The sequence below is a fragment of the Chiloscyllium plagiosum genome, chromosome 40, assembly GCF_004010195.1.
Source record: "Chiloscyllium plagiosum isolate BGI_BamShark_2017 chromosome 40, ASM401019v2, whole genome shotgun sequence".
In the NCBI taxonomy this organism is placed as follows: Eukaryota; Metazoa; Chordata; class Chondrichthyes; order Orectolobiformes; family Hemiscylliidae; genus Chiloscyllium; species Chiloscyllium plagiosum.
In genome coordinates, this window is record NC_057749.1 from 1,445,820 (window position 1) to 1,459,345 (window position 13,526).

General features: G+C 41.3%; 1 protein-coding gene across 2 annotated transcripts in view; it reads right to left on the reverse strand.

Moving 5' to 3' along the window:
* The window catches only part of cib2 (calcium and integrin binding family member 2), a 194,200-nt gene extending 183,415 nt beyond the window's left edge, over positions 1 to 10,785 (reverse strand). For both annotated transcript variants that reach the window (XM_043680152.1, XM_043680151.1), the window contains exon 1: positions 10,374 to 10,785. In XM_043680152.1, coding sequence (XP_043536087.1) covers positions 10,374 to 10,424 — 51 coding nt within the window. In that variant the 5' untranslated portion in view covers positions 10,425 to 10,785. The remainder of the gene's footprint in view (positions 1 to 10,373) is intronic.
* Between the last annotated feature and the right edge of the window lie 2,741 nt (positions 10,786 to 13,526).

Consider the following 13,526-nt stretch of genomic DNA (forward strand, 5'->3'; position numbering starts at 1 on the left):
TGTGCAGGTTATGTGGATTAGTCATGGGAAAATGCAGGTTAAAGGGATTGGGTGGGTTGTGGGTAAAATACTCTTTGAGAGTGGGTGTAGGTTCAAAGGGCTGCATGACCGGATTCTGCAGTGCAGGGATTCTATGATTTGCTGGCCCACATATGGACATTCCCTGGATTATTTTCCTGAACCCCTCTGAGCGACTTGACTGCCCAGCAGGCTCCAGAGCTTAAATTTCACTTCTCTTGAAGGGCGCTTTGGCACTGAGGCATCCTCTCCTTTGTCCTGCAGTTCCAGCAGTGGCCAGTCCTAGTGATGGCACTGATAAAGCTGCTGAGGGTTTTTCTTAATTCATTCACAGGATGAGGGCACCCCTGGCTTGGCCAGCATTTATTGCCCATCCCTAATAGTCTAACATTGCTGTGGGTCTGGAGTCACATGAAAGCCAGACCAGGTAAGAATGGCAGCTTCCTTCCCTAACTTCCTTCTTTCTGATGAATGTGCCCACACTGTGCTATTTACACCCTGTAGCTCCATTACCCCATTGTATTGTTGCTCCAGGATCCTAAAGCCCTATCACAATATGAACATCCTTTACTCCTTCAGACTTTCTCCTCCCCGACTGTCCACAGGATTTTTATGTTGAATTATCACATCATCAAGACAATGTGCCCTTGACTTATCTTGCTTTCATTCCAGCTCTTTTCAATTTAGGTGATAACCTGTATTTTGGCCTTGACCTTTCACCCCACCCATAATGCTCCACACAGTTATATGTCAATCTAAACTTCATAAACAATTGCCTAATTATTCAACTGGCCTCACATCAACATAACTCCATATCTTTCTGATATTACCACAGTATTTGCAACACTGTAGCAGATATTTTATGTTCCAAACATATGAATGATGAAAATATAACTAATTATGAAAGCACACATTAAATTCCAGAGAGTTGGAATAAACAAGTCCTTTCCTGAGTGGGACTGGCAGGTAGTGACGAGTGGGGTACCGTAGAATGCAATGTGGGACTCCAGCTGCTCACAAATATACACTAACGATTTGGACGCAGGAATTGAATGCAATTTTTCCAAATTTGCAGATGACACTAAGCTGGGTGCAGTTCAATCCGGGCATTTCAGAAGATCCAATTTTACAGCGAACAAGACAGTAAATGGAAAGGTCCTGGGTAAAATTGATCTACAGGGAGATCTGGGTGTTCAGGTCCATTGTACCCTGAAGGTGGCAACGCAGGTCAATAGACTGGTCAAAGAGGCAGACGAAATGCTTTCCTTCATCAGCCGGGATATTGAGTATAACAGTTGGCAGATCATGTTACAGTTGTTTAGTACTTTAGTTCAGCCACATTTGGAACACTGTGTATAGTTCTGGTTGCCACGTTACCAAAAGGATGTGTATGCTTTGGAAAAGGTGCAGAGGAGATTCACCAGAATGTTGTCTGGTATGGAGGGTGCTAGCTATGAAGATTAGGTAGATGAAGATTGGGTAGATTAGGATTATTTTCATTAAAAAGACAGAGGTTGGGGGGGGCATGATTGAGGTCTACAAAATCATGAAAGGTGTGGACAGAGTAGATAGCAAGAAGCTTTTTCCCAGGGTGGGGAACTCAATTACTAGGGGTCATGAGTTCTAGGTGAGAGAGGAAAATTTTAAGGGAAATATGCGTGAAAAATCCTTTACTCAGAGATTGGTGGGTGCCTGGAATGCGTTGCCAGCGGAGGTGAAAGTGGTAGGCACAATAGCATCACTTAAGAATGGGCAGGGAGCAAAGGGATACAGATCATTGGAAAATAGGCAACAGGTTTAGAGAGAGAATCTGGATTGGTGCAGGCTTGGAGGGCCAAAGGGCCTGTTCCTGTGCTGTAATCTTCTTTGATGTTTGTTTGGGTGGTAGTGTGTGCTGTGAGGAGGATGCTAAGAGGCTGTAGGGTGACTTGGACAGGCTGGGTGAGTTGGCCAGTGCAATATAATGTGGATAAATGTGACGTTATCCACTTTGATGGCAAAAAATAGGAAGGCAGATTATTATCTGAATGGCAGCAGTTTAGGAAAATGTGAGATGCAATGGAAATTGGGTGTCATGGTGGAACAGTCACTGCACATTGGCATGCAGGTGCAGCAGGCAGTGAGGAAAGCTAAGGGCATGCTGGCCTTCACAGCAAAAGGATTTGCGTATAGGAGTAGGGAAGCCTTGCTGCAGTTATACAGAGCCTTTGTGAGGCCACACCTTGAGTATCTTGAACATTTTTGTTCTTGTAGTCTGAGGAAGGACATTCTTGCTGTTGAGGGAGCCCAGTGAAGGTTCTCTAGAGAGATTCCCAAGATGACAAGACTGACATTGAAGAAAGATTAAATCAATAGGGCTCGTACTCACTGGAATTTAGAAGAATGAAGAGGGATCTCATAGAAACATATATAAAATCCTGACGGGATTGAACAAGCTAGGTGCGGGAAGAATATTCCCGATGTTGGGAAATTCCAGGACTAGGGGTTACAGTCTAAGAATGAGGGAGAAGCCATTCAGAACTGTGATGAAGAAGCATTTCTTCATTCAGACATTTGTGAACCTGTAGAACTCTCTAGCACAGAAAGCTATTGGTGGCTCTTCCTTAGATATATTCAAGAGGGAGCTGGACTTGGCCCCTTGCGGCTAAAGAGATCAAGGGGTATGGAGAGAAAGCAGGAGTAGGATACTGAGATTGCATGGTCAGCCATGATCATATTGAATAGCGGTGCAGGCTTGAATGGTCAAATGGCCTACTCCTGCACTTATTTTCTATGTTTCTATAGTATGTGTAAAGTATGTGTAAACAGATTAGAGCTCCAACAGGATTTCAATTGTATATCTCATCAAATTTTCTCATAACAGCTGGACCCACTCCTGAAGAAACTCTTCTTTAAGGATCTGATATTTGTGTGCATCTTGACATTGATGTTTATCATTTAGTGAAACGATTCCTTTGACTCAAAGAATAAACAGTCAAAGTCAAAATATTTTTCTGAGTTTCTACCCACTTTATTTCCTGACAAACCTTTTTTTGGTTCAATTTAACATCAGCCCATTGAGCTGGCTCTCTGATAGACTAGTCAAGCTGAGCTCAATCCTGTACCACAAAGCCCTGCTCACCATCTTGTCAAAATTATTTAAATAAATCAGTTTTCGCCACCTTATCAGGGCAACGATCCAGATCATGAATTAAGATATTTCATGGAATCCCTACAGTATGGAAGCAGGCCATTTGGCCTATCACGTCCACATTATTATGCATGAGCTGAGATTATTCTGAAAATACAGTTTGCCTGCATGAGATAAAGGAAAATCCATGTCATCCAGTGGTGTTTGTCAGGAGTCACATTCTATTAAAAACAAGTGAGATAACATTACACCATTGCATGTATTCTAGAAGATGCCAACTAGAGGGAAAGATATTAAGGGGAAATATTTGTGGAAAATGTGTGAGATGCAAGAGCTATAAAGTTGTGACAATGGGGGAATCTAATCATGCTAGTATCAACTAGAATAACATACAGGACAGAAAGGGAGATCATAGAATCCCTACAGTGTAGAAACAGGCCAATGGCCTAACACACCAACCCTCCAAAGGGTAACCCATCCAGACCCATTCCCCTACTCTATTACTCTACATTTACCCCTAACCAATGCACCTAATCTATACATCCCGTAAACACTTTGGGCAATTTAGCATGGCCAATTCACCTATCCTGCACATCTTTGGACTGATTAAATTAGATTTAGATTAGATTCCCAACAGTGTGGAAACAGGCCCTTCGGCCCAACCAGTCCACACCGACCCTCCAAAGAGTATCCCACCCAGACCCATTTCCTCTGACTAATGCACCTAACACTATGGGCAATTTAGTATAGCCAATTCACCCGGCTTGCAGATCTTTGGACTGTGGGAGGGAACCGGTGCACACGGAGGAAACCCACACAGACGCAGGGAGAATGTGCAAACTCCACACAGACAGTTGCCAGAGGCTGGAATCAAACTTGGGTTCTTGGCACTGTGAGGCAGTAGTGCTATCAACTGAACTACCGTGCTGCCCAAATGTTTTGCAATATTTCAGAAAGTTTCTAGATCAATATGTGTTCAACCAAAGGATGAAGGAGGAATTTCTTGGGAATGCAGTGGACCAACTAGATTAAATTTCGGTAGAGGAACATTTAGAACACAAGGAATCATAGCATCATAGTTGGTTATGGAAATAGAGACGGAAAAAATCTAGAGGAGTATATTGGATATGTTGAGTACATTGGAATCAGGCACAACTATTTCAGGACAATAAGAACAAATGGTGACAGTACAGTTGAGGTACTTTCTTTAATTTGAGATGGAAAGGTAAGGTAAATGAAGATAATGAATGTGATATAAATTAATATAAAGCAGAAAAAAGGAGTGTACAACAGACATCAGGTAGATTATTTAACTAAACAAGACCGAACATAGAAAACTCAGAGGGAAGATTAAAAAAAACTAAAATAAAAGAAAGAAAGATGAGAGTCTGAGAAGAAGCTGGCATCTAATATAGGACTACATAGGGCATATGACACAGAAGCCCAACCAATTGATGATGATATTTATGTTCCACTTGAATTCCCACCCATCTTTCTTCATGTAAATCTACAATTGGAGCCCTTGTATTCTTTCTCATATGCATGCCTGGATCTCTCTTGAATGAATTGATACTATTCACTTCAACCATTTTGTGCAAATGCAAGAAATTCCTTTGGTGAAGACATTACTTCTGAATGTCCTCTGATTTCTGATGACTGTGTTAAATTAATAGCCTCGGGGTACGTACTTCTGTACACAAGGAAACATTAATCAAAACCTTTAATCATTTAAAACACCTTTTCTGTGTCACCACTCAGGCCTAATTTCTTCAGGATTGTCAATTCTTTCTGTATTGGTGTACAGAGGGTCCCTGATTTACAAACATCCAACTTACGAATGTGATCCCATATAAGGGTGTAATTTTAAAGATCCAACATATGAACATTTCCTGTATTTACAAACTACTGTTTTTCATTGTCCTGCATTATGGTCCAACTTTCATACAGATTGACTTGCAAACAACCCAGGGCCTGTCTGTACTGTTATGACCATAATTTATGGTAGTGCTGGACAGGTCAGACACCAGAGTGAAACCTAGCTTGTTAGACAATTAGTTTTACTTTTAGCAGTCTGGTTACAGTGCTGGTCAGTAACTGAACAAATTCTCAAGAGGTTCTCAATGTTCTTTTATTGCACAAAAGGAAAGATAGAACAAATCTATATAGATATACAACTGGGAAATTTCTTATCATAACCAGGAAAAAGAAAGATCCAGCCCTTTTCTCAGCAATATCCTTTGTAGATACTCAACCCCAGTGAAGTATAACTGCTAACTCCACTCTAAAATTTCTCACTGGAATTACTAGGTCACAAGTGCCTCACAGTACCAGGGTCCCAGGTTCGATTCCAGCCTCTGGCAACTGTCTATGTGGAGTTTGCACATTCTCCCAGTGTCTGCATGGGTTTCTTCCAGGTGTTCCATTTTCCTCCCACATTCCAAAAATGTTCAGGTCAGGTAAATTGACCATGGTAAATTGCTCATAGTGTTAGGTGCATTCGTCAGAGGGAAATAGGTCTGGGTGGGTTGGAAGGTCGGTGTGGACTAGTTGGGCTGAAGGGCCTGTTTCCACAATATAGGGAATCTAATCATCAGTCTGTGACTCTAATTTTCCCTTCCATAGTTCATTTCAGCCGTTGTCAACAATAAGCAACAATTACCTCACTAAGTAACTTGTTGAGTCATTTAGTTTATGTCACATGATCTCTTAGAGAGGTTGTCTTTATCTCACTGTTCCAAATGACTTTCTGATCCTTTCTTAAAGAAAACAGATCAGATCCTCACAACACTGAAAACCAAAAATCCATTTCTCCTCCACTTCCAAATCTGGATTCCCAAACCATAATATTATAAAGCTTTATCACAATACCAAGCATTTCAGGTATCATCCTTGTGAAATTTCCTTTCACACTCTCCAGTGCCTCAATATTTACTTTGTAATATGACAACTGGAACTGGGAACATGATTCTAAATCCTGGCCTAATGCAACACAGGTTTTGCATAACTTCCCTGTTATTCAGTTCTGTCTCTCTAGAAATAAAATGTAGTCCTCAATTTGTTATTCTGTGGCATTGATAACTTGAGGCACAACATTTGATTAGTGTGAAGAAACAAGATTCTTTTGTTTCGTTACCCTACCTAAACTCACTTTCCAAATCATGTAATCTTCCTATTCTCCCCACCACATCTCTGCTGAACTTAATAAAAGGGAATCTGAATAACTTCCATTGATATTTAAGCAGTATGAGGGTAGGAAAAGGCTGGATCAAGCTGATGGCCCAGTGGTACTGTCACTGGACTAGTAATCCAGAAGCCCAGGCTTCTGGATTACTAGTGATATGGATTTGAATCCCACTAAAGTTGGCCTAATGGTGCTAATTGTCAGAAACAAAAACCCATTTAGTTCACTAACATTGACCAGGGAAGGACATTTGCTGTTCTTACCTGGTCTGGCCTACAGCATGACTCCAGAGCCACAGACTTAGACAACTGGGCAATTAGGGATTGATAATAAATGCTGGTCTCACCAGCACCCACAAACAAATAGTTCTAAGAACTGGAATCTAAAGGAGAATCTATGCATCAAGAGCTTAGCTGACAAACTAATTGAATATTTTGCATCTGTCTTTATCAAAGAAGAAGACCCTTCCAAAGTCATGGTGGAAGAGCAGGTCTTTTATACATTGGTTGGACAAAAAAATTGATAAAGAGGAGATGTTAAAAGGTCTGTTTGTACTTAAAGTTAATAAGTTACCAAGGTCTGATGAGGTATTGTTGATGGACATTACAGAACTTTGATATTAATGTAGCAATTCTCATATATAGGTAGCAGAGGATCTTGTTCGAAAAGCAAGACCAACAATTCCAGATTTCACTTTGATTATGATAATGGAAAACTTTTAGAGATGGTATTTCAGGATAATAATAATGGTCATTTCAACAAACATGGATTAATTATGGAAAACCAGCCTGGATTTGTTCCAGGTAAATGATGTTGATGAAGAAACAGAGAGGATTGATGAGAGTACTTCAATAGATGTGGTGTACATGGATCTCCAAAATAGCTTTGATAAGGAGCAAATTTGAGCCTGTGGAATAAAATAACAACATGATCTGAAGTTGACTGCATGACAGGAAACAGACAGTTATTGTTTTTCAGACTGCAGGAAAGTTTATTGTGGACTTCCCCAGGGATCAACATTAGAACCACTGCTTGGCTTGATCAATGACTTACACTTGATAGATTTAAACATAGGCTTGGATTTAAGGAAAGAAGTAAGGTTAAGAGGAAAGTTAAGGAGAATTCATTTCACATAGAATGGTTGGTGTCTGGAAACCTGAAAGAGTGGATGTATCAGAGTATTTAGTTATCTAGTATTTAGTTATCCACTTGTGTTGTCATAGCCTCCACAGCTATGGACTGAGAGCTGGAAAATGGGACTTGATTAATTGGATCATTATTGACCACATGGGCATAATGGGGTGAATGGCCTCCTGCCATACAATAAACCACAATAAGCAATGAGTATATGACTTGAGTGTGCAAAGCACAATTTTAAAATATTCAGGCAATACAAAATTTGCAATGTGAGAAGCAGAGTAATAAACATTAAGAGGACATAGATTGGTGGAATAGGCAAACAAGTGACAGTTGGAATTTAATGCAGAAAAGTGTGATGTGATTCACTTTGATGGGAAAAATTCAGAGAGATAATATAAACTAAAGGGTATAACTGTAAAAGGATGCAGACAGAAGAGGAACTGGATGTAGATTACATTAATCATTGAAAGTGGCAGGACAATTTGAGAGAATGATTAATAAAATGCACAGCACCCTGGTATTTATCAATAGGGGATTACAGTATAAGTGCAAGGACAGTATGCCTCAATTGGATTACGGTGTCCAGTTTTGGACACAACACTTTAGCAAAGATCCGAAGGAATTAGTGAGTGCAGAAAACATTCAGGAGAGTAAATTAGAGACCCTGGACGATATTCAGGGTGAGGGGTCAATTGATCTGATTTCCATTGATGGAGGGAACAAGAATCAGAGGACACAGATTTAAAGAATTTGGCAAAAGAAGCAGAGGTGACCTGAGGAAACTTTTCTTTATGTGATGAATGGTGGGAATGCACTGCTTGAAAGTGTGGTTGAAGCAGATTTAACTATGATTTTTAAAAGGGCATTCGATCAGTGAAACTGAAGTGTAAAGGCAGGCCAGCAGGAAGAGCTGAATGGAGCTTGTGGCATTCTCGTGCTGACTCAATGGCCTGAAGGTTCCCTTTTGTGTTGTAAATATTCCACCATGATATGATTAAAGATGAACATTGACACTGAGAGCTATATCTTCTACGTTAGCACTTTTCCACCCTGAAACATTATCTTGTTTTGATTATTTAACGTCCACAGCAGGGTGCAAGATGACTTACAGGATCTTGTAAATCTTTTGCTGTAAGTGATATGGAATAATAATCAGGAGACACAACCTAATTTTTATACTGAAGTCACATAACTGTTAGAACTTAGCATTTGATTTAAAGAGCCATTTAATGTTCTTGTAATAGTTCTTCACTAAAACTAAGCAGGTCTGGATGCTTAAGAATGCAACTGAAAAATTTTAAAAAACTTGCATTCTCACCTTGGTATGTTTGAAGGTGTTTTACAGCTAATAAAATATGCTTTGAAGTATAGACATCACTGCAATGTAGCTAATTTTTCCCAAAGCAAGGTCCCACAGAGTTACTTGATAACAAACAGAGAGTCTATTCTGGTGGTGTTGAATTAGGGATAAATGTTGGGTTAGGAATCATTGCGGAGGTAGGAGAGAAATCCCCCGCTTATCTTGGAGAGAGCGCCTCAGCAACTTTTACAGCAACCCCAGAGGAAACGTTGATTTAACTGCCCCATCCAAAAGTTGACATTTCTCTCACCAACTGCCCTGGAGGCTATGGATTGAGAACTGAACGCCATTCTTTTAGCTTAGAGATGGCGAGGAGAGTGGGAGAGGACTGTGAACTGAGAACACAGCTACCGCCACACCATGTGAAACCTACTGCAGGATACACGGTGTCGCTGAAGCTGATTTGCTATCGCCCTGAGAGGAGTTTCAGGACTATCTTGGCGTTAATGTCTCGTGGATCATGTGCAAGTAACTGATGGGGATCTGCTGACATCCCATTTCACTGCGTGCCTGCAAGATTACATTTTGCAGCATTACTAATCACGTTCAATCGGAGTTTTGCAGCTATTAGCTAGCTGCTGCTGATACACGGGTCACCAGTTCGAGCTCTGTAACAGTCCCTTGCAATATCATCTGTTTGTTCTGAAGGGTGTATTGAGCTCATTCATGCCTTCTTTGTCATGAATGAGATTGTTTCTTCCCTTCATCCCCGTGCCTCTAAGGCAGGGCAGAGAGATGAGGGTGAAGGGGTCTGTCGGGAGCTGGCTGTTTGTACCAGGCATTAGTGGGGCGAAATGTCCCCCCTGGCAGGAGAGGGATGCGGCTCAATGCAGCTTTGTCTCGAGACGATTTACAGACACAACCTTCCACACTGCAATCACAGAACTCGGCTTCATTTGGCTTTCAATGTTAACACCAAGTTTCAATGTGTCTTGTCCCTGGTGCCAAACCAATTCTCTGTGTTACCTAATACAATCTGTCTAAAAAAATAAATCAGCCCCACGTTCGATTGAAGACCCCGTTGCTTTGCCGCTCAGATTTGCTCAGTTGGGGGAGGGTAGGCGATTTTTGAGGATACCGTAATCAGAGAGACAGAGAAAAGCATTTCTGTTTATCGGCGTTGAAATTGGGAGGGTTTTTTTTTTAAATCACAAACACATTAAAAACATGCTTGGAGCAGGGAAAGTTTACGTTCAATTCACACCATTTTGAAGCTCCCTGGCTTTCAACTTTTTGTGAAAGTGATGAATTTCAAGTTGTGTATTGTTTTCTGGCTTGAGGACGAAAGAAAGAAACGAGTAAATCTTGTGATGACGGACAGTCAAGAACATTCACATCAGACACAACACTCGCTATTTGGAGAGGAAATGTTTTGGCTGCAAATGAACAGGGATGCGTCGGTCTCCAGTTTGTTTTAAGAAAAGCTTTTCTCTGGTTACTAACACTGTTGGGGTGGGGTTGGGGCAGTTTCATTAAGAGCTAGAGTGACATTTACCCCCACACGGGTCAACCCTGCCCACATTCCAGCTCTCTCGCCCACTTACCTGATAGGCGTCTAGTTGTTCATCAGTAAATATCGTCTGCTTATTACCCATCGTAAAGCACTGATATTCCTCTTGTTTAGATGCATCACATTGGCAGTCCCGGGCGCCCCTACTATGGGCATTTAAGGCATTTACACGGTGCGATCCCACGCATGAGATTGCCAAGCCCGCATTAAATTCCACAGGCGGTGACCATCAAACGGTGAATGTGTGCAGTTTCTTTACAAAAGAAATCTTCTCTCTGTCTAGTCCAAGTTGTGAAGGCTCAACCGCTGACGCCAGCCCTGGGCTAAGAAAGGGTCACATTTTTCTCTTTTTGTTTGGGTGCCAGGTTTTCTGGTGCTTTTTTTCTCCCAAATTCCCACTCCTTCTGCCTGTTCAGCACCGAGACACAGGAACAGCTCCTCCGAAGCTTTGCTCCGGCTTTCCTGCAGAGAGGGTGGAGAGCACCAGGGGGCGCTTTCTCTTCAACTGGGATCTAATCGGCAGGTGCTCTGAACTCCCAAGATATTGCCTGTTCTAATTTTCCAACAACGTGCATTGAAGTACGAAACCAATGCAATTTCTATTGTTGCATTCTCCATTTTAGTGAATGCAAGCTCTGGGGGGAGGCTGCACCATCAGCTGTGCCCTCTTTTTGATAAGGCATTAAACTTTACAGACATATTTTGAAGAACATCTCTGTCTTTGGCAGGAGGAATCACTGAAGATGAGCTGATTACCAAAGCATCTCTAAGACTCATGTAACGTTGTCCAAGGGCTGCTGAAGCCCTCATTCATGCCCATGTTATCTTCGGACATGCCTCTCTAGACTAGATTATTAACTTTCTTCTCTCCATGTTGTGGATGTCATCCAAAACTCCATCACCCGGGCCTGAAATGTCACTCATTCCTCACCCCTGTGTTCACTAACTACTCTTGATCCTACACTACTCTAGCTCTTGATCCTACAATACTTCCAGTTTGAAATTCTCGTTCTTTTTTTCACATGGCCTTCCAATTTCTGTCACCTCCTCCAGTCCCACAATCCCGTTGAGATATTTGTGCCATTTCTCTGATTTCAGCCTCTAGAGCAACCCATTCTTATCTGTCCAGCATCCGTACCTTCATTCAGCAAGTTCTGGAGTTTCCTCTTTCCCCTTCTGACCTCACCTGTCTCCTTAAAAGGGCTCTCTTGAAAACTTATCCTTGGATCATGCTTTTGGTTGGCTGAGCTCATGTCACCTCATATGGCTCAGTGACAAGTTTTTAATTTGATAACACTGCTTTGAAATGCTTTGTGGTGTTTTACTACGTCAAAGTGCTATATAAATTAAAATAGTTTTGTTGTTGGGTCAAAGATGCATATATCAAAAGAAGAGAGGAGAGTGAAAGATACTTGAGAGGTGTGAGGAGGGAAGTTCAGAGCCTGGGGCCGAGGCAAGTGACAGCATAATCTACACTGGAGTGATGAAAATCAAGGATTCAAGAAAGGCTTAAATTAGAGGATTGCAGAGCTGAAAATGTAAACTGAAAAGTCAAGCAGAGACCTATTCTGCCTAGATTCTTGTTTGGGGGAGGGTGGAGATTATTGGAGCTAAATGGGAATATGGATTAATTAAAACAGCAAGCAGGCTTGAGGGGTCAAATGGCCTACTCCTGCTCCTATTTTTTCTGTTAATGTAAAACAAATGAAGAATCAGGAATCCCATTCTTGGAGTTTTTATTTGTGTACATCTATAATAATGGCAACCAAAAAAAAACTGTGGATGCTGGAAATCTTAAACAAAAAAAACAGAAATTGCTGGTGAAACTCAGCAGGTCTGGCAACATCAATGGAAAAAAATCAGAATTAACATTTCAGGTCCAATGACTCTTCTTCAGTTCCACAATAACTGTGTTGGCTTTCTTCATTTTTATGAAAATGCTGAAAATCTATTTTACAGAACTATCTATTTAATAAAATGAAGCCAATGAACAATAAGTCTGTTTGATTTGAAGGAGGGACAGTTTGCTGTAAGTGCTCTCAGCCAAAAGAGGAGAATTATCAACCAGACTCTTGCTCCTGATCACTCATCAATGACCTCTGCTGGAGACAGTATGTGTGGCAGGATCTGCACACAACCTCTTGCAGAGGTTATGGAATGCTGAAACTCTGAGACATGAGCCATCTTGGTCCAAATAAAGACTAGCATTTCCATGATATCATCCATCACTTCGGGACGTTCTTAGCTAATTAAGTACTTTGAAGTTTTGGTATCCGAGCATCAAATCAACACTCCCTAGGAACTTACCACTAAGTGTATAAGTTCTGCTAAGATTTGCTTTTCCAAATTGCAGCACCTCACATTTATCTAAATTAAACTTATTTTGCCAATCCTCCTATATGGCAAGCTCCCACAGCCATTCAATAGAGTCATAGAGATGTACAGCATGGAACTCGGTCCAACTCATCCATTCCAACCAGATATCCTTACCTAATCTAGTTCCATTTGCCAGCATTTGGCCCATGTCCCTACAAACTCTTCCTATTCATATACCCATCCAGATGCCTTTTAAACGCTGTAATTGTATCAGCCTCCACTACTTCCTCTGGCAGTTCATTCCATACACGCACCATCCTCTGCGTGAAGAAGTTGCCCCTTAGATCCCTTTTATATCTTTTCCCTCTCACCCAAAACCTATACCCTCTAGTTCAGGATTCCCCCACCCCAGGGAAAAGACTTTGTCTATTTATCCTATCCATGTCCCTCATGATTTTATAAACCTCTATAAGGTCACCCCTCGGCCTCCGACACTCCAGGGAAAACACCCCTAGTCTATTCAACCTCCCCCTATAGCTCAAATCCTCCAACTCTGGCAAGATCATTGTAAATCTTTTCTGAACCTTTTCAAGTTTCACAACATACTTCCAATAGGAAGACCAGAATTGCATGCAATATTCCAAAAGTGGCCTAACCAATGTCCTGTAACATGACTTACAGCCGCAACATGACCTCCCAACTCCTATACTCAATACTTTGACCAATAAAGGAAAGTATACCAAATGCCATCTCCACTAACCTATTTACCTACGACTCTACTTTCAAGGAGCTATGAACCTGCACTCCAAGGTCTCTTTGTTCAGCAACACTCCCTAGGACCTTACCATTAAGTCTGTAAGTCCAAAATGTA